This window comes from Papio anubis, chromosome 1 (genome assembly GCF_008728515.1).
Source record: "Papio anubis isolate 15944 chromosome 1, Panubis1.0, whole genome shotgun sequence".
Classification (NCBI taxonomy): Eukaryota; Metazoa; Chordata; class Mammalia; order Primates; family Cercopithecidae; genus Papio; species Papio anubis.
The window spans coordinates 2805653-2825317 of record NC_044976.1 but is presented as its reverse complement, the minus strand read 5'-3'; the positions used below and the strand labels follow the sequence as shown (position 1 = coordinate 2825317).

General features: G+C 47.1%; 1 protein-coding gene across 5 annotated transcripts in view; it reads left to right on the top strand.

Moving 5' to 3' along the window:
* Positions 1-19665, top strand: part of CEP104 (centrosomal protein 104) — a 43031-nt gene continuing 23366 nt past the window's right edge. For 4 of the 5 annotated variants that reach the window (XR_002520764.2, XM_021935378.2, XM_021935382.2 and 1 more), the window contains exons 1-8: positions 1-364; positions 5130-5256; positions 9515-9688; positions 10692-10830; positions 12955-13017; positions 13324-13400; positions 17843-18011; positions 18502-18657. Coding sequence is in view for 4 of the 5 variants with exons in the window: in XM_021935378.2 (XP_021791070.1) it covers positions 5144-5256; positions 9515-9688; positions 10692-10830; positions 12955-13017; positions 13324-13400; positions 17843-18011; positions 18502-18657 (891 nt within the window). In the remaining variant the exon portion in view is untranslated. Of the gene's footprint in view, positions 365-431; positions 748-5129; positions 5257-9514; positions 9689-10691; positions 10831-12954; positions 13018-13323; positions 13401-17842; positions 18012-18501; positions 18658-19665 lie in introns of those variants that run through there. The other variant, XM_021935381.2, reaches the window with a different exon arrangement.

Here is a 19665-nt window from a genome sequence, read left to right as displayed (position 1 = left end):
CGCAGAGGCCCCGGTCCAGGGCTGGGCTTGGTTGTCATGAGAGCGGCGGCTGCGGCCGGGGCGATGGGCAGAGGTTGCCGGGGCTGCTCGTTCCCTGTCACTGCGGCAGCAGCTTGGAGTGCAAGGCGGCCTGGGGCGGCGGAGGGGGCGCCCCTTGAGTTGCGTCTGAGGAAGCTGCGGCTGCCGAGGAGGTCCACGAGGGCCGGGGCCGGGGCCGGGGCCGGGGCCGGGGCCCGCCCGCCCCCGGGGTCCGGGTGCTGAGGCGCCGCCTGGCCGCTTCCCCGGGCCGCGGCACCGCTGCGACCCAGCCGCCCTCTCCACCGGGGCTGCGGCAGCGCAAGTCGGGGACGTTCCCTCTGAGCAGGTACCTTCCGGGCCGCTGCGGCGCCGGGCCAGGGCCGGAGTGGAGAGCGGGGCGCGGGCGCCGCGGGGGCGCGGTCCCCACCTGGGAGCTGGGTACGAAGCCTGGGTGCGCGGTGCAAGCCCGGACGGTGTGGAGTTAGATTCCGGCCTTGCTGTTGCCGAAGAGCCGGCGCGGCCCGGTAGTGCCAGATGCCGGGGAGCGCAGCATGGGTGCTGGGAGCGCCTGCCCCGGCCGGGACGGCCCATTTAGCGTGGAATATTATTTTCAGGTCCGGCTTTTCCTGTTCTGGATGCATAGCACATAGCGGGCCAGTTTCAGATGTGTTCTGCTGAGCAAAACTTTGAGGAAAGTTGCTCTGCCGCTATAGAGATTAAAGTTTGATGGTTGGTTGTTTTTTGTTTTGGGGTTTGTTTTGTTTTGTTTGCACTTGAGTTTCAGATTTCTCTGAAGCCCTTTCAGTCGCTAAGATGACTTGACCAGAAACCCATAAGCCTTTCAGACAGTCTCACTCTGTCGCCCAGGCTGGAGTGCAATGGCGCGATCTCAGCTCCCTGCAGCCTCCCCCTCCCGGGTTCAAGCGATTCTCCTGCCTCAGCCCAGCGAGTAGCTGGGACTACAGGCGTCCACCACCACGCCCGTCTAATTTTTTTATTTTTAGTAGAGACGGGGTTTCACCATGTTGGCCAGGCTGGTCTCGAACTCCGTACCTCAAGTAATACGCCCTCCTCGGCCTCCCGAAGTGCTGGGATTACAGGCGTGAGCCACCGTGCGCGGTCACACTTAAGTCTTCTTAAAAAGATAATCAGAGCCGGGCTTAGTGGCAGGCTCACACAAAAATTAGCCGGGCGTGGTGGCGGGCGCCTGTAGTCTCAGCTACTTGGTAGACTGAGGCAGGAGAACGGCGTGAACCCGGGAGGTGGAGCTGCAATGAGCCTAGAGTGTGCCACTGCACTGCAGCCTGGGCAACAGAGTGAGACTCCATCTCAAAAAAAAAAAAAGATAATCAGAAACAAGTTTTGTTTCCTACTCTTGTAACAAAATGGAAGTTGCTACACTGAGTTTCCGTTGAATTTATAGTTAATTGCCTTTTACCATGCCAGCACTAGGAAAAGCATAGTGAGGGATGAGACCCCCATGGAATAATCGCTGCCGGGGGAGAGATGTACTCTGGCACTTGTTGGGATGCCAATGACTGTCCCTGGGACAACGGGGATCCCACATGCCTCTGGTGAGGAAGACTAGCCAATAACGGGACGTTCAACAGAGCTTTGCTTCTTCCCAAATTGTTAATGGTGACTTTTACAGAGCCTAAAAGTGGCAATCTTCAGTGACACTCCAAGTATCTTATGTAACACTTGAAGGTTTACACAGAGGGTACCCTAGGCTACAACTGGAAGGGCTTTGGGAGGAGGTAAACTGAGAAAGGAATCCTTTTCAAATACCAGACTGAGGTAATAGCATTGTCTCCACAGTGCCCGTGCATTTCTCTTTGCTGGTTCTTAAATGCCAGTACTTTGTTTTAGATTTGTTGGGGGCAGTATAGCATACTGGAAACACCCTTCTGTTTGACAGAAAAGGTCCTATGTTTACGTCTTCGAGCCATAACAGAGAGTGTAGGTTAGGATCAGAGACTAGCCAGGCTTGGCGGCTCACGCCTGTAATCCCAACACTTTAAGGTGGGAGGATCGCTGAAGGCCAGAGTTCAAGACCAGCCTAGGCAACACAGTGAAACCCCATCCCTACAAAAAAAAAATTAAGTGGCTGTGCATGGTGACATGTGCCTGTAGTCCTAGCTACTCAGGAGGCTGAGACAAGAGGATCACTGGAGCCCAGGAGTTCATGGTTGCAGTGAGCTATGATCACGCCACTGCAGCAGTACAGCCTGGGCAACAGAACGAGAACCTGTATTAAAAAAAAAAAAAGAAAAAATGGGGCCGGGCGTAATGACTGATGCCTGTAATCCCAGCACTTTGGGAGGCCGAGGCGGGTGGATCACCTAAGGTCAGGAGTTCAAGACCAGTGTGGCAAACATGGTGAAACCCCATCTCTACTAAAAATATAAAAATTAGCTGGGTGTGGTGGTGTGCACCTATAATACTGGCAACTTGGGAGGCTGAGGCTGGAGAATCGTTTGAACCCAGGAGGCAGAGGTTGCAGTGAGCCAAGATCGCGCCACTGCATTCCAGCCTGGATGACAGAGTGAGACCTCCTCTCAAAAAAAAGAAAAAAATTGGAGACTGGAACCCAACAGCTTGAGCACAAGAGCTATTTTCAAGGTGGAATAGGGAGTGACAGGCCCTGCCCTTAAAGATGATGTAAGGGACCTGGCATGGTGGCTCATACCTGCAATCCCAGCACTTTGGGAGGCCAAGGCGGGGAGATTGCTTGAGGCCAGGAGTTCGAGACCAGCCTGGCCAACGTGGCAAAACCCCATCTCTACTAAAATACCAAAACAAAACAAAAAAAAATTAGCCAGGCATGGTGGCACATGCCTGTAATCCCAGCTGCTTGGGAGGCTGAACCACAATAATCACATGAACCGGGAGACAGAGGCTGCGGTGAGCCAAGATCACGCCACTGCACTCCAGCCTGGGCGACAGAGTGAGACTCTGTCTCAGAAAAGGATAGAAAGATGATGAAAGGATTGGAGGGCTTCAGAGCTGAAGGGTATTAACTTAGAGCTTTGATTGTTTGGCTGGACTTCAGAATTGAGGACAAGAAGTGAGGGTCAGGGGAGAGTTGGCGCATTGATCCGTAGATGGGGAGCCCACCAAGAGCTCTGGAGGTGGGACGTGGATGGAGATGACTAGAGCTGGGTCTGAAGTGCGTTCACACAACAGGAGCTTAGGACTTGTCTGAGGGAGGTGCTCCAGGTGAGGACACCAGGCAGCTGCTGTCTAGAAAGACAGTGGGATCCGAAGGAAGGGTAGGCCTGATAAGACCTGGCACACCGCTGGGTGGGGAGTGGATGAAGACAGATGCTGTGGCCAAGGGAAAAGTACCTCTGGGCTCAGAGCCCGAGCGACCCAGAAGTGCTAGGTCACGAGGAAGGAGGAGCCATGGGCTGTGCGTTTCTGGCATAGGGTGCCGGGAGTACAGGTGTGGCTGTGCAGCTAACAGTGGGTTGAATCACACTCATCCTTTCAAAATTCTTTTTTTTGTTGTTTGTCTTTTTAGAGACGGGATCTCACTATCTTACCCAGGCTGGTCTCGAGCTCCTGGGCTTAAGTGATCCTCCCACCTCAGCCTCCCAAAGTGCTGAGATTATCGGCGTGAGCCACCACACCCAGCCTCATCCTGTTTTGGGGGGCTTTTTAAAAATTATTTTCTGGGTTGATTTAGTTTTGTTTTCGTTTAATATACAGTAACATCTTGCAGTGAACTTTGTGCAAAGAATAACTAGGATCTCAATGATGGTTTGTCATTCTATTCTAGTGCTTTTGTTGATACATTCCAAGAAACATCAGCAATAATGCCAGCCAAGAATTAATATATTGAAGTGGTCCTCCTCAAATTCTCAATGAAAGTAAAAGAAAGATCTAGATCATGCATCAAGCATGTCAAAATACATAAAGTTTATATGTTTATATGTTACCTCCTGTTGGGAATTTCAATTAATAGTTTATCTTATCCCAGATAACTTCTAATGGAGTCTTCTTTATCCTAGTTTAGTGAGGAGCATTTTTTTGTTTTCCTGATGATTTAGACCTAACCCAAATTGGCTTACTTAGGAAGAATCTGACTGGCTTAGTAACTGAAAAGTAACCCAGAGTCCCCGAGCAAACTGGGCTCAATGTCCTGTGAGTCGGTCCCTCAGCCTGACTCTGTGTGAACGTTTTTGTACTTAATACGCCTGCCTGTCATTCCTGCTCTTCCTTCTGCTCATACACATTCATTTCGCAGTTGTTAGGCTAGCGCCTACGTTGCCTTTTTCCTCTTGTTGTTGTATCACTAATTAATGTACTGGTTCTATTCGTTTCCTAACTAATAGAAATACATTTGTGTTTATATTCTAGACAAAAACTGTTTTTGCCATAACAAAATATAAACTAGATGGCTTAAAACAACAGAAATTCATTCTGGAGGCTGTGTGGGCAGGGCTGCACTCTCGCTCTGGAGGATGGGGGGATCCCTCCTGGCCTCTTCCTAGCCTTGGGTGCCTGCTGGCCGCCCTCGCCTGTCCTCGGCCGTGCTTGGCAGGCCCGCTCCGGATTAGAGATGCGTCGCTCAGGTGCCTGCTGGCCGCCCTCGCCTGTCCTCAGCTGTGCTCGGCAGGCCGCTCCCGCTTAGAGATGTGTGGCTCCGGTGCCTGCCTCTGTCGCCACATGGTGCTCTCCCTTTGTGTGGCTGCATCTCTTCCCTTCCTCTTAAAAGTCACATTGGATTGGACCCACCCCGAGGACCTCGTTTTAACTAGATCACATCTACAAAGACCCTATTTTCAAATCAGGTCACATTCACAGGTACCACAGGTGGAACTTTAACGTATCTTTTTGGGGAATGCCATCCACAACACTGGTCAAACTTTTTGGACACATGTTTGGGAAAAGTCAAGATAACTTAAAAGATACCTTAAACAGAGTCAGAAGTATCTATACATTAAACAAAAAAAAAAAAATATAGACTCTTTCAAAGAGATGGGAAAATTCTGAATACTTAGTGCATTATTGTGTGTGTCAGCAAGGCATGAACTAACCCTTTAAATGTTCATGTGTTCATGAATTCCTTTGTTTTAAAGAAATTTTTCCTGCTCTCTTATAAACAGCCCAAACGCGCAGAATGCCCCACAAGATTGGATTTGTCGTCGTCAGCTCATCTGGACACGAAGACGGCTTCAGTGCCCGGGAGCTCATGATCCACGCACCGACCGTCAGTGGGTGGCGGTCACCTAGGTGAGGGCTGGACGGGGCGGGGCCTGGGCTGGGAGTCTGCCCCGGGTCCCTGAGGAGGGCACAGGGGCTCCTTTCATTCAAAGCCTCCGATTTTACTATCACTCGGACATCAGGACCGAGGATGTCAGCGTGCGGTGCGGTGTCAGGCATCTCTTTCTGTTTATATTTTTAAATAAAATGTGTTGACCCTCTTTCACTTATAACATTCGCTCACACTCCCTGAAGAAAATGTGCAGATGTGGAGAAGGAAGAGAAATGAGGCCCTATAATTGTCTAACCGTATTCCCTGATCACACGCTGGGCTGCACATTCTCATCAAGTTTCTGTGCAGAGATGGCGCGTGCAGCTTTGTTTGCTTTTACAGTTGGGCTCCTGTGATGAAAGAGTGTGTGGCTAACTGCTTTTATATGACGCCAAGCTTTAACCAAAATAACTGCTTTTATATGACGCCAAGCTTTAACCAAAATAACTGCTTTTATGTGACACCAAGCTTTAACCAAAATAACTGCTTTTATATGACACCAAGCTTTAACCAAAAGATTGTGTCTTTCACATTTCTCTTAAACACGCGTATACTTTTGTTAAAATGTTCAGTTGGGCACAGTTGCTCCTGCCTGTAGCCCCAGCTACTCAGGATGCTGAGATAGGAGGATCCCTTGAGCCCAGAAGTCCAAGGCTGCCATGAGCTGTGACAGTCACTGCACCCCAGCCTGAGCGACCCAGTAAGACTCTGCCTCAGAAAAAATGTTCATTAGATGAGTGTTTTGCTTGATTCTTTTCCTAAAACATTTAAGTCTTTTTGCTTCTGCTGCTTTGGTCTTTACAGCTGAGCCCCTTCATGCACTCTCTTGGCATCTGCCCTCTGCCCTCAGTCATGTGATTAAAAATCCACTTCCACCCCATCCCACCTCATCAGCTCTGTGCTCTTCATGACTTGCTTTCAAGCCTGAGAAGTTACTATTTATTCCTAACTCATGAATGCGTAAATATGTATGGCATTTTAAATTCAATCATGTAATTGTGTCTTGCTTTTATTCAGAAGACATGTTGCTGAAAATTGAATGTAAATCTCATTTAAAATTAAAACATATTTTCCTTTTGGGGTTTTTGAGGAGATGCAACAAATAAGACCCCCTGTCCCTGCATTTCCCAGAAGTGAGTTCTGAATGAACAGAAATGAAGCAAGAGTCAAGCAGAAAGGGCCAGACAGCACCTTTGTCACCCGTGGAGCTGGGATTGCAGGCGAGCCAGCATCCTGATACTGCCCTGGCTGGGGCCAATGCACTGCCCATACAGGCAGCATTAACAGGGTCCAACCTATGGCTGGAGGGCAGGAGAAGGAGCACACCCACGGGAGCAGCCCAGCGCTCCACCCTCTCCTCCCAGACTCCCCGTGAGCCTGCTTATGCCTCTCCCAGGCAGCAGCATCCCCTCTGCAGAGGTCCTGTACGCTCACTGTACTTGTTCCATGTTTATATGGGGATTGAAGGTTCTCCAGTATACACCCAGCCACGGTTTTTGGTAATAGTTATAGAAATCACACCCGTATGGTTCTCTTGTGCGTTGACATGGTATCGCTTTAAAGGGCATAACCTACACTCACTTCAGTAACGTGCTTTCAGAGGATGTACCTAAGAGAAGGATCCATGTGCCCTTGGTCACCACAGACTCCCACTGGGTTTGGCTCGGGGTCTCTTGACTTCCCTGAGGTCAGGCACATCGCAGAAAGACAAAGGAGGATACCCTGAAGCCTAGCCTCCCAACGGCAGGACGAGGCGCTCTGTTACCACAGGTCAGAGAAAATGTGGGACCCTCTACATCAGAGCTCAGGGCATAGATTGATGCAGCTCCAGGAGAGACACTGAAGTGGGGTTAAAGAGATCCAGGGAGACCCCCAGTGCCATTCGTGTGACCTCAGAATTCAGAGAGCCTAAACTCTTCAGAGCAAGACATTTTCCCAAGAAAGCATAAAGTTTGCACCAACCGTAGCCTCTGAGCCTCCATTTTTTTGGTTGTCAAATTATTTTTATTTTTAAAAATCTGTACCTGTCAATGTATCTTGAAAGGATAAATACATACTAGCCTTTTTAACTGTGAGGTTTCTTTTTATATTCAGCTTGAAAGGTATTTTTGATTCATCTATAAACTGTTGATCAGCTGCATTTGAGTAGCTAAATCATAGGCCCATTTTGGAAGGATTTTTATTTATTTATTTATTTATTTATTTATTTATTTATTTATTTTTGAGACGGAGTCTTGCTCTGTCGCCCCCGGGCTGGAGTGCAGTGGCTGGATCTCAGCTCACTGCAAGCTCCGCCTCCCAGGTTTACGCCATTCTCCTGCCTCAGCCTCCCGTGTAGCTGGGACTACAGGCGCCCGCCACCTCGCCCAGCTAGTTTTTTGTATTTTCTTAGTAGAGACGAGGTTTCACCGTGTTAGCCAGGATGGTCTCGATCTCCTGACCTTGTGATCCGCCCATCTCAGCCTCCCAAAGTGCTGGGATTACAGGCTTGAGCCACCGCGCCCGGCCATGGAAGGATTTTTAAAAGTACAATCCTACATCACTCAATCATGGGGACATTCTGAGAAATGTATCATCAGTCGATTTCATCAAACACCTGGAGTGCCCTCAAACCCAGGTGGTACAGCCTGCTCTACACACCTAGGCTCTGTGGCATAGCCTGTTGCTCCCAGGCTGCAAACCTGTACAGCACGTGACTGTGCTGAACACGGTAGCGAGTATAACACAGTAGGTATCTGTATATCTAAACATAGAAAAGCTAAGTCAAAATACAGTGTTGTCATCTTATGGGACCACTGTCTCACGCAGTGCATGACTGTATACAACTTCAAAGCTTTGCTGGTTGTTTTGCTTTTCTTTAAATAGTTTTGGAGTTTTGTTTTGTTTTTTAATCAAGATTTTTAAATAATAGATTACTTATTGTCCTTATGTTCAGATAATCTCACCACAAATGATAATTTATGTGCCCTGCATTTAAAAGCAGTAACTATCTAAAGCAGCACTTTACTGACATGAAAGACTAAAGAATTTCATTTCAAAGTTGCTCGGTTTCCCAGTTTGTGCCAGCTGCCCTCCTGCCCCAAATGTGCCTCTCTTGAGCCTTTGCATTTTTGGAAGCGATGTAGGGTCTTTGCTGACTGCTGTGATTCTCTACCTTTTTTTTTTTTTTTTTTTTTTTTTGAGACGGAGTCTGGCGCTGTCGCCCAGGCTGGAGTGCAGTGGCGCGATCTCGGCTCACTGCAAGCTCCGCCTCCCGGGTTCACGCCATTCTCCTGCCTCAGCCTCCTGAGTAGCTGGGACTACAGGCGCCCACCACCGCGCCCGGCTAATTTTTTTTGTATTTTTAGTAGAGACGGGGTTTCACTGTGGTCTCGATCTCCTGACCTTGTGATCCGCCCGCCTCGGCCTCCCAAAGTGCTGGGATTACAGGCGTGAGCCACCGCGCCCGGCCAATTCTTAGTTTTTTAATGTTATGTCACTTCTGGGCTGGCCACAGGGGCTCACACCTGTAATCACAGCACTTTGGGAGGCCGAGGAGGGAGGATCCCCTGAGCCCAGGAGTTCAAGACCAGCCTGGTCAAAGTTTTAGCCAGGCACAGTGGCACATGCCTGTGGTCCCAGCTCCTCAGGAGGCTGAGGTAGGAGGGTCACTTGAGCCCAGGAGATCAAAGATGCAGTGAGCCATAATCACACCACTGCAGCCTGGGGGACAGAGCGAGACCTTGTCTAAAAAAAAAAAAAAAAAAGTTATGTCACTTTTGAGCAAAGTTAGAAGCTCCAGCACGGGCCATACCATAGGCTTCTCTCCCTAGACCACTATGCATGAATGGCAGGCACTCCTTCAATATTGAAACCTTGGGGCCCTTAAGCATTTGAGTTCCCATGGAAGATCCTTTGGCTCCATCCTACCCACTAGTGCCACCTCGTAAGATTGATTTATCTTATGAAGAACTTCAGGTTTCATGTCAGACCATTTACTAGCTACCAAGAGTATGATTCCTATAGGGTTACAGGCAGCTCAAGTCAAATTTTTAATCCCAAGCTTCAGCTCCAACATGACAAGCTCGAGAGAACGGGAATCATGTCGCAGGCAACTTTGTACCATCACTACCTACAGACTGTCCAGTTCAAAGTGGGTGTGTGGTTAATGCTTCTTACCTGCAAGAATGAGATGCTAGCGTCTAGAAACCCTCTGGAGGAATTGTTCAGAAAAAATAAAAATGTGTTTGCTTTCAGATTTTGCCAATTTCCACAAGAAATTGTCCTTCAAATGGTGGAGAGATGTCGAATAAGGAAACTACAGTTACTTGCTCACCAGTATATGATTTCAAGTAAAATTGAGTTCTACATTAGTGAAAGCTTACCTGAATATTTTGCACCCTATCAAGCAGAGCGATTTCGAAGACTTGGGTAAGAATGAAATATAAATGTATAGTGGCGGCTTTTAGACTAATTCTACCTGAAAGCTCTTTTTTTTTTTTTTTTTTTTTTTTTTTTTTTTTTTGAGATGGAGTCTCACTCTGTCGCCCAGGCTAGAGTGCAGTGGTACAATCTTGATGCACTGCAACCTCCGCCTCCAGGATTCACAACATTCTCCTGCCTCAGCCTCCGGAGTGGCTGGGACTACAGGCACCCGCCACTATGCCCGGTTAATTTTTTGTGTTTCTAATTGAGACAGGGTTTCACTGTGTTAACCAGGATGGTCTTGATCTGACTTCATGATCCTCCCGCCTTAGTCTCCCAAATTGCTGGGATTATAGGCGTGAGCCCCCGCGCCAGGCCCTGAAAGCTCTTAAAGATGAATTGTCCCTTAACTTTTGGTCCTATGTTATATACTTCTATTTGGTTCAAGAGTACATAATTTCTTAACACCTGCCTCTTATTGAACATGCTTAAAAAGCAGCGTTATGATTTCTATGAATTCTTCTGTTCAACTCTACTTTTCAGATGTAGAAATTTTCTTAAGAATACTAATTAGATGACCAATCTGGCCAACATGGTGAACTGTGTCTCTACTAAAAATACAAAAATTAGCCGGGCGTGGTGGCGAGTGCCTGTAATCCCAGCTACTTGGGAGGCTGAGGCAGGAGAATTGCTTGAACCCGGAAGGCAGAGGTTGGAATGAGCCAAGATCGCGCCACTGCGCTCCAGCCTAGGTGACAGAACAAGACTCCGTCTCAAAAAAAAACAAGAACACTAATTAGAATTTGAGTTCTAGGGGGTTTTCCTAGGTTTTTCATTCTAGACTTAGCTTTTATTCAAACCTATTGATCCTGCGTAGGGGTAGTCTAGCTTTAAAAAATAAAACAATAAAAATAAATAAGCCTCTTGAGTTCAATCAGAGTAGGGGGCAGTTTTATTGAACAGCACATTTTCAAATCAGCGTATTCTTCAGTTGTGTTTTGTTTTTCAGCTATGTGTCTCTCTGTGATAACGAAAAGACAGGTTGCAAAGCCCGGGAACTAAAATCAGTTTATGTGGATGCAGTAGGACAATTTCTTAAACTGATTTTTCACCAAAACCATGCCAACAAATACAACATATATAATCAGGTAAGGTGTATGCAGCTTTGCCTTCGATCCTGCTCCTACCTTCTTTGTGGGATTATGTGGTCACGTATCTTTTCTTAGATGCATTTTCAAGATGATCTTATAAGAGAGGATCTCTTCTGGGAGACTGCTGAGCTCTCTGAGCTGTGCTGTCTGATCCAGCAGCCTCTGGGCACACGTGGCCAGTGCCTACCACGAACTGGCCTAGTGCCCAGAGCTGCTGCCAGCATCACCAGACAGTGGGCTTCAGAGACTCAGTACAAAAGGAGAATGCAAAACAGTTCATGAGAACTTTTATGTCAATTGTATGTGATGAAATGATAATATTTTGGATATGTTGTGTTAACCTATATTATTAAAGTTAATTGCATTTTTTAATTTTTTTTTTTTTTTTTGAGACGGAGTCTCACTGTGTCTCTCAGGCTAGAGTGCAGTGGCGCGATCTCGGCTCACTGCAAGCTCCGCCCCCCGGGTTCACGCCATTCTCCCGCCTCAGCCTCCCAAGTAGCTGGGACTAAAGGCGCCCGCTACCGCGCCCGGCTAGTTTTTTGTATTTTTAGTAGAGACGGGGTTTCACCATGTTAGCCAGGATAGTCTCGATCTCCTGACCTTGTGATCCACCCGCCTCGGCCTCCCAAAGTGCTGGGATTACAGGCTTGAGCCACCACGCCTGGCCGCATTTTTTAATTTTTTAATGTGCCTACTTAACCTTAATAACACATGTGGCTCACATCCTATTTGTGTAGGACAGCACAGTTCCAAATAAACCTTCCCAACGTGCACGAGGTAAAGCCCCTAGTAAAAATTGCGGACACATTAATGTTGCGTGTAATCCAGAATCTCTCCAGCTCCAATCCGCTAATTCTTCATCTCTTCCTTCCTCCCTCCCTTTCTTTCCTTTTCTTTCTTTTTCTCACATGATTAGTGTAGTAGAAATCAGTTGTGTCCAAAGCAATCTTGTTAATTAGCACAAGTATTTACAACTCTCCCTGCCCCTTCCAAGAGGAATGCGAGCACCCAGCAAATCAAATCTCTAGACCAAGCGGGTGAGCTGGACCAGAGTGCAAAGGTCCAGTTAAGCTGCCTGGCGCCTTCAGCATGACACGCCAGGAAGCCAGAAGAATGATTGTTAACCCTCTTCCTTCCTCTCCCCACCTGCATGTGTTGACCAGCAATGACCTGGCTAAGTAGTTGGTCTACAGCGGTTGGGGGTGCAGGATGGAAAAGTGACTCCCCACCTCAGGTGAGACTTACCGACTTGGATATTCTGAGCTGTGTTAACTTTTCATTGTCTAAGTTCCCAAGATCCTTCAAAGATGAGCTCCATACTGAATCTCAAGTGGATGTCTTTTTTTTCTTTTTTTTTTTTTTTTTTTTTGAGACGGAGTTTCGCTCTTGTTGCCCAGGCTGGAGTGAAATGGCGCAATCTCGGTTCACTGCAACTTCTGCCTCCCGAGTTCAAACGATTCTCCTGCCTCAGCCTCCCGAGTAGCTGGGATTACAGGCATGCACCACCACACCCGGCTAATTTGGTATTTTTAGTAGATACGGGGTTTCTCCGTGTTGGCCAGGCTAGTCTCGAACTCCTGACCTCAGGTGACCCTGCTGTCTCAGCCTCCCAAAGTGGTGGGATTACAGGCGTGAGCCACCGCCCCCAGCTAGAACATCCTTTAAATGGTTAAAATAACCATTTGGTTAAGCATTAGAATACTAACTTACATAATTTATTTAAAATTCTTTGTTAATTATTAAAAATTCTTTACATTAGCATAACATTTTAACAATTAATACACTTTGATATACATCATCCCATTTGATAACAGTATAGGTCAGTTGGTTATAAAGGAGTTAAGTCCAGCCTGGGCAAAATGGTGAAATCCTATCTCTGTAAACAAACACAAAAATTAGCAGGGCATAGTGGTTCACACCTATAGTCCCAGTTACTTGGGTGGCTAAGGTGGGGGAATCACTTGAGCCCAGGAGGTCCAGGCTGCAGTAAGCCATGATCACACCACTGCACTCCAGCCTGGGTGACAGACGAGACCCTGTCTCAAAGTATGTAAATAAAGGGGTTAAGTCATTTCAAACATTGTATATTTAATTTCTGTTAATTTAACACTTTCTTAGGTTGCTTTGGTTGCCATAAATATCATTGGAGACCCTGCAGATTTCAGTGATGAAAGCAATACTGTAAGTTTGGAAAGTTTTAATTCCTAAGGAAGTAAATGTATTTCTAACTGGAGGGGGTCGTTTATTTTCACCCAAAAAAAAGTATCATTTTTATAATCTGCATAAAATTGACTAGTGAATAACTTTCAGATGATTTTTAGGAGCTATAGCATATTAAACTTTTCTTTAACAGTTTTAGCTGTCCCTCCGAAAGATGAGGATCACTGAACCTTGTTGATAGCTTTATGTGAAATAAGTCTTGTAGTTAAGGTTTTGTGCTGTTCCTCTTTCTCTCTGAGACACTAAGCAGATGTTTTGCTCCCAAAGGCCTCTCGAGAGAAGTTGATTGACCACTACCTTGGGCACAACAGCGAGGACCCTGCTCTAGAAGGAACTTACGCCAGGTAAGAGTCCTGCTCCCCAGCAATGAACTTCTGTTACTTTCCTCAGAATCGTGAAAGGGTCAGTCATTTCCAAAGGATTATGGACTTGGAGCCTCTAAATTCAGTTTAGAGCTGGATAAGCCACTGATTGGATTGTCTGAAAATTACATAAAGATTAAGGTCACTATTTTATTTAGCACACCGTCATTTATTTTTTCCCTTTTTTTTTTTTTTTTTTTTTCTCTCTTGAGACAGAATTTCACTCTTGTTACCCAGGCTGGAGTGCAATGGCACCATCTCGGCTCACTGTAACTTCTACCTCCTGGGTTCAAGCACTTCTCCTGCCTCAGTCTCCCGAGTGGCTGGGATTACAGGTGCCCGCCACCATACCCAGGCTAATTTTTTGTATTTTTAGCAGAGATGGGGTTTCATCATGTTGGCCAGGCTGCTCTCGAACGCCTGACCTCCGGTGATCCACCCGCCTCAGCCTCCCAAAGTGCTGGGATTACAGACTTTAGCCACCGCACCCAGCCACACACCTTCATTTACTCCCCAGCAGAGACTACTTCCTTTCTTGTATTCAGATATTACTAGAAGTTTCCTAAAATGCATTTAAACAAAGATCTGTCAGCCATCCTTTGATATTTTATCAGCACAAGCAAATTCATGGTAAAAATCAAAGATATTAATTGACCTAGGTTATCAGTTCTACAGACATCACCTTATGGCCTCTTCAAAAGTTTAGAGGAGTGAAAACTGTGTATCACATAGGTTTTTAACAACACAATTTTTACCAATCCCTCTCTACCCATGAAAAATATTTTTTCTCACTGCTAAGTTTAGCTAAAAAAAAAAAAAAAGAAAAAAGGATACAGGGAAAGTTCTTCATGTTAACAATCGTAGGCTGGGTGTGGTGGCTAACGCCTGTAATCTTACTACTTTGGGAGGTCAAGGCAGGAGGACTGCTTGAGATCAGGGGTTTGAAACCAGCCTGGGTAACATGGCAAAACCCCATGTCTACTAAAAATACAAAAATTAGCTGGGCCTGGTGGCACGTGCTTGTAGTCTCAACTACTCAGGAAACTGAGGCAGGAAGATTGCTTGAGCCGAAATCATGCCACTGTATTCCAGCCTGGGTGACAGTGAAACCCTGTCTCAAAAAAAAAAAAAAAAAAAGTATACATATTTTTCTGCTGCTGTTGCCACTTCCTCTTTTTTTTAGCAGTGTAAGGACCAGGGGTGAATCCACCTTTGGAGAGCTAAAGGGCCCCACTGCGCCATCCTCGGTCACCCTGTCTGTCCTGGGCACCTCTTTGGGATGGTGGCTCCCTTGCCCCTACCTGCTGTGGATGACAACGAGGGGACTCCATTCCAGAGGTGCCTGGTCTAAAGAAAAGAAGGGAAGGGCTGGCATAGTTGCCGCAATGAGACAAAAGAGGAATTGAAATGTTTTTTAGGCCAGGCGTGGTGGTGCACACCTGTAATCCCAGCACTTTGGGAGGCCGAGGTGGGCGGATCACTTGAGGTCAGGAATTCAAGACCAGCCCGGCCAACATGGTAAAACTCCTTCTCTACTAAAAACACGAAAATTAGCTGAATATGGTGGCGCACACCTGTAGTCCCAGCTACTCCGGAGGCTGAGGCAGGAGAATCCCTTGAACCTGAGAGATGGAGGTTGCAGTGAGCCAAGGTCATGCCACTGTACTACAGCCTGGGGGACAGAGCAAGACTCCATCTCAAAAAAAAAAAAAAAAAAAGTTTTTTAAAAATAAAGAGGAATCCCAAATAATCCTTGGTTCTTCTCTGACAGCAGCTTCCCAATAAAGATCAACTTTTTAAACTTTAATAGAAATTTCAAATTTGTCCGCAACGTTTGGTGTAATTTCACTTTTACCCGCATACAGACTGCTCGCATAAACTGATTGAATTCTTGATCCAGGCTCTTGTATTTGTACACAATGTGGATCAGATTTTCTCTGCAGTTGCTCAGGAGCCACATGCGATTTGCTGAGTGTGCACTGGTGGACAGCGAGCCTTCCCTCCTGCAGAGGCTGCCCCGCCTCCCCGCAGGCCTGGTGCAGACCAGAGCTGTCACAGACACTTGTGAGTGTGGAGAGTAGAGGCTATTCATGTAATGTCTATAAAAAAATCACACCAGCCTCTCAGTCTCTCCCTCAGATGCCTCCTTTGCCTAATAGAAAAATCACAGTACTCTTCCCATCCTTCAAGCTGGGGATTGGAAGCACTGTGGGGAATGAGCACTGAGAGTGGATGGCTGCCTCCCTCCTGCCAGCCTCGCCACAATGACCGCGGCTGGGACTCTGCCCTCACTGAAGCAAGTGCAGCAGGGCAGGAACAACCAAACTGATTAAGTCTTTAGTGTCTCAGTATCTCCAATAAAGCTGCTTTCTGTCATTTTGATTTAGACTTTAAATCTGTTGCCTTAATCCAATCAGCCGGGTGGGATGGCAGGCTGTGGTTTGCCTGTCCTGCCCCACGCCCGGGGTTTTATGAAGGCTAAGTGCAAGGGCTGGGAAAAGCTGTGTAACTGGCATGTGCGGGCCTGTGCCGGACGTGGAATCCGGTCATTGCCACTGGGGGTTCTCTACCGAAGTGGGTAGACGGCACCCCACGCTGCTGCTGAATCAACAGGAGCTGGGACTGGGTGCCACAGGACATGATGTTTGCTTTGAAGGATTTTTACAATCAAATGAAGTCTTTGTGTTCATCTCTGGGACAGCAAGGCAACGTGACTTAGAGTGTCATATGTGTTACACTAAAAATAGTTAATGTGATCTTGTAGACACCCCAAAATGTTTCGCCGTTTAGTCATCCCTGGGATCAGATACAGTTCAGAGCTGCTGGTGCCGTCCCAGCCACCAGCCTGTGGTGCTGCTGTGAGCAAAATACCGTGACCTCAAGGGTGGGGAGATGCCAGCGGGGGCTGTGAGTACTTAAAGGGGGCCTATTCCCATACCCCACTTGAATTCATTATAATACAGATTCACCAACTACACTTTTATGACAAATGTTTTCCTTAAAACGTACCTGTCTCGAAGGATGTTCAAGTCACCGTAAGCAGCTGGCTTGTTTAATGGGTTTGATACAGCAGCTGGGACACTTCGATCCTCGTGCTCTAGTAAGGTTTTGTTGCTTGGTGAGACTAGCTTTATTGTTTACATTCTAGACCCTACCTAGAGCTCAAAAGGAGGAATAGAGGTCATATTTAATCAGAAATGAGTTATTCAGGTGGCTACAAAAGATTGCTTATTGCTGAAGGAATGTTTCTGATCTCCTCTAGGACATAGTGGTTGACACCATACAACTTAACCCTTTGAGTAAAACCTCAGTGGTAGCAATTCTTAACCTATCATGTTCATCAAAAATACTGTGATGTTGGCCGGGTACAGTGGCTCACACCTGTAATCTCAGCACTTTGAGAGTCCGAGATGGGTGGATCACCTGATGTCAGGAGTTCGAGACCAACCTGGCTAACATGGCGAAACTCCATCTCTATTAAAAATACAAAAAATTAGCCAGGCGTGGTGGCACACGCCTGTAGTCCCAGCTATTTGGGAGGCTGGGGCATGAGAATAGATTGAACCCAGGAGGCAGAGGTTGCAGTGAGCCCAAGATCATGCCACTGCACTCCAGCCTGGTCAACAGAACAGGACTCTGTCTCAAAGAAAAAAATACAGGCTGGGCGCAGTGGCTTACACCTATAATCCCAGCACTTTGGGAGGCTGAGACTGGTGGATCACTTGAGGTCAGGAGTTTGAGACCAGCCTGGCCAACATGATGAAAATGTGTCTCTCCTAAAAATACAAAAATTAGCCAGGTGTGGTGGCACACACCTGTAATCCTAGCTACTCTGGAGGCTGAAGCAGGAGAATCGCCTGAACCCAGGAGGTGGAGGTTGCAGTGAGCCGAGATTGCGCCACTGCACTCCAGCCTAAGCAACAGAGTGAGACTCTGCCTCCAAAAAAAAGAAAAGAAAGAAAAAATACTGTGGTGTTATAAAATACGGTGCCTGGACTCCATTTTGGGCCCGCTAGTCACATTTCTTAGGGTGGGACCTGGTCATCCATTTGTTTTTGGTTTCATTTTTGTTTTTCTCCTTGTTCTGCAGTTGATTCACATTCACCGTCCTATTCCCAGGGCCCACAACGAGGTGAGGCCCAAAGTCTGCACTCTGAGCAAATGCACTGAAGGCTCAGATGCCCTGAAGTGCAGTTTGGTTCATGGTCAAGAGCATGAGCTTTGGAGTCAGAAAGACCTGCTTGCAATTAGGAGCTCTGTGACCTGAGGCCCGTTACTTCTCTGAGACCCATTTTCTCCTGCAGGAAATGCTCTGTGAACCATGATGGGGCGCGGTAGGGAGGGGCATTTTCTCAACTGTGCATCTTCAGCACGGAACTCCTAGGGCTTAACATTATCTCTAAAATATACATTTCTTCCCTTAGGAGATCTGACTATATTTCTCCGCTAGATGACTTAGCTTTTGATATGTACCAAGATCCAGAAGTTGCACAGATTATACGAAAATTAGATGAAAGAAAACGGGAAGCCGTCCAAAAGGAACGCTATGATTATGCCAAGAAACTAAAACAAGCTATTGCTGATTTGCAAAAGGTATGGCTTTTGGAGAAAACAGTTCCTAATTTATGCCTGTAATAGGTTTTATGTATACTTAGAATAACTACATGGTAAAAGAAACCGGTTACTAAAAGCTGTGAGGTTAGTGTGAGTTCAGAGATCTCAGCAAAATAAAGTTATGAAGACAGATAAGCACTTTAAAAATGTAAATGGAAGCAGAAGCTTTACCTCTTCAGACTCACGTTGAGGTGCCAGGGTCAGCTACCTCGTTACTAAGACCCCGAGCACAATGGGAAAATAGGAAAACCAGCTATCCCGAAAGTCATGACGAACCCATGGGCTTATTAGATGCCAGTACAGCAACAGCAGCCAGAACTTTGCTATGAGTGTGGCCCATTCCTTCCGTTTCCCTGTGCTCGCTCCCTCTCCTCACAAGATGGTTCAAGCATGACTCTTAAAAATTAGCTTTGCATTTGATGTGAGTTGATCCAAATTTGAAACAAAAAGCAAACATTTTGTGCTTCAGGTTGGTGAGCGCCTTGGGAGGTATGAGGTAGAGAAACGCTGTGCCGTGGAGAAGGAAGACTATGATCTCGCCAAGGAGAAGAAGCAGCAGATGGAGCAGTATCGCGCTGAGGTGTACGAGCAGCTGGAGCTGCACAGCCTCCTGGATGCCGAGCTGGTGGGTGCAGGAGCCCGGACGGGGTGGAGGAAAGCCTAGGAGAACAGAGAGTCAACTGTGTGGTTCGCAAAGGTGGATAGATACCTTTGAAGTGTAGTGTAAAACACTCTGCAGTGCTCAGGGGACAGTTATCATAGATGGACTCAGCTCTGTGCCTACGTCAGGGAGGCTTTGCCTCAGCACATTCTTTCAGGAAGCTCACAGTCGTGGGAAAGGGAACGAGCCAGGGTCAGGAAAACCGAGGCCCTGCTGCTTTTCCGCTGCATCCCTTCATCTCTCCAACTGCTTCCTTATTTGGAAAAGGCAGTGATGACCCTGCCCCACTGACCCCTCGGTGTTGTGAGGATCAAGTGAGAGCGAAGTACTAACAGCTTCAGTGTATTGAGAACATGTTTCCCATAAGGTGCTCTGCCTCTGATTTTAGAACTCATGCAGATGGGGCATTCAGCCCACATGACAGATTAGGAAACGAAGGTCCTGAGATAAAGAATAGTAGTTGAGAGTGCACACTCTCAAGGCCAGGCATGGTGGCTCATACCTGTAATCCCATCACTTTGGGAGGCCAAGGCTGGAGGATTGTTTGAGCCCAGGAGGATTGTTTGACCAGCCTGGGCTACATAGAGAGACCCTGTCTCTACAAAAAATAAATAATAGCCAGGCCTGGTGGCACACACCTGTAGTCCTAGCTACTCAGGAGAGTGAGAACGGAGGATCACTTGGGCCCAGAAGTTCGAGGCTGTAGTGAGCTACGATCGTGCCACTGCACTTCAGCCTTGGTGACGGAGCAAGACCTTGTCTCTAAAAAAAGAGAGAGCACACTCTGGAGCTGGATTGCCTGGGTTCAAATCCAGGCACCACCATTCCAGCTCTGTGATCACAGACTAATTCTTATCAGCTTTATGCCTCAGTTTTCCATCAGCTTTCAAGTGGGAGTAGAAAGAGTAAGCATTAATGAGCCTGCCTGTCCAAAACATTCAGTACCATGCCCAGTGTGCAGCAACTGTGCAG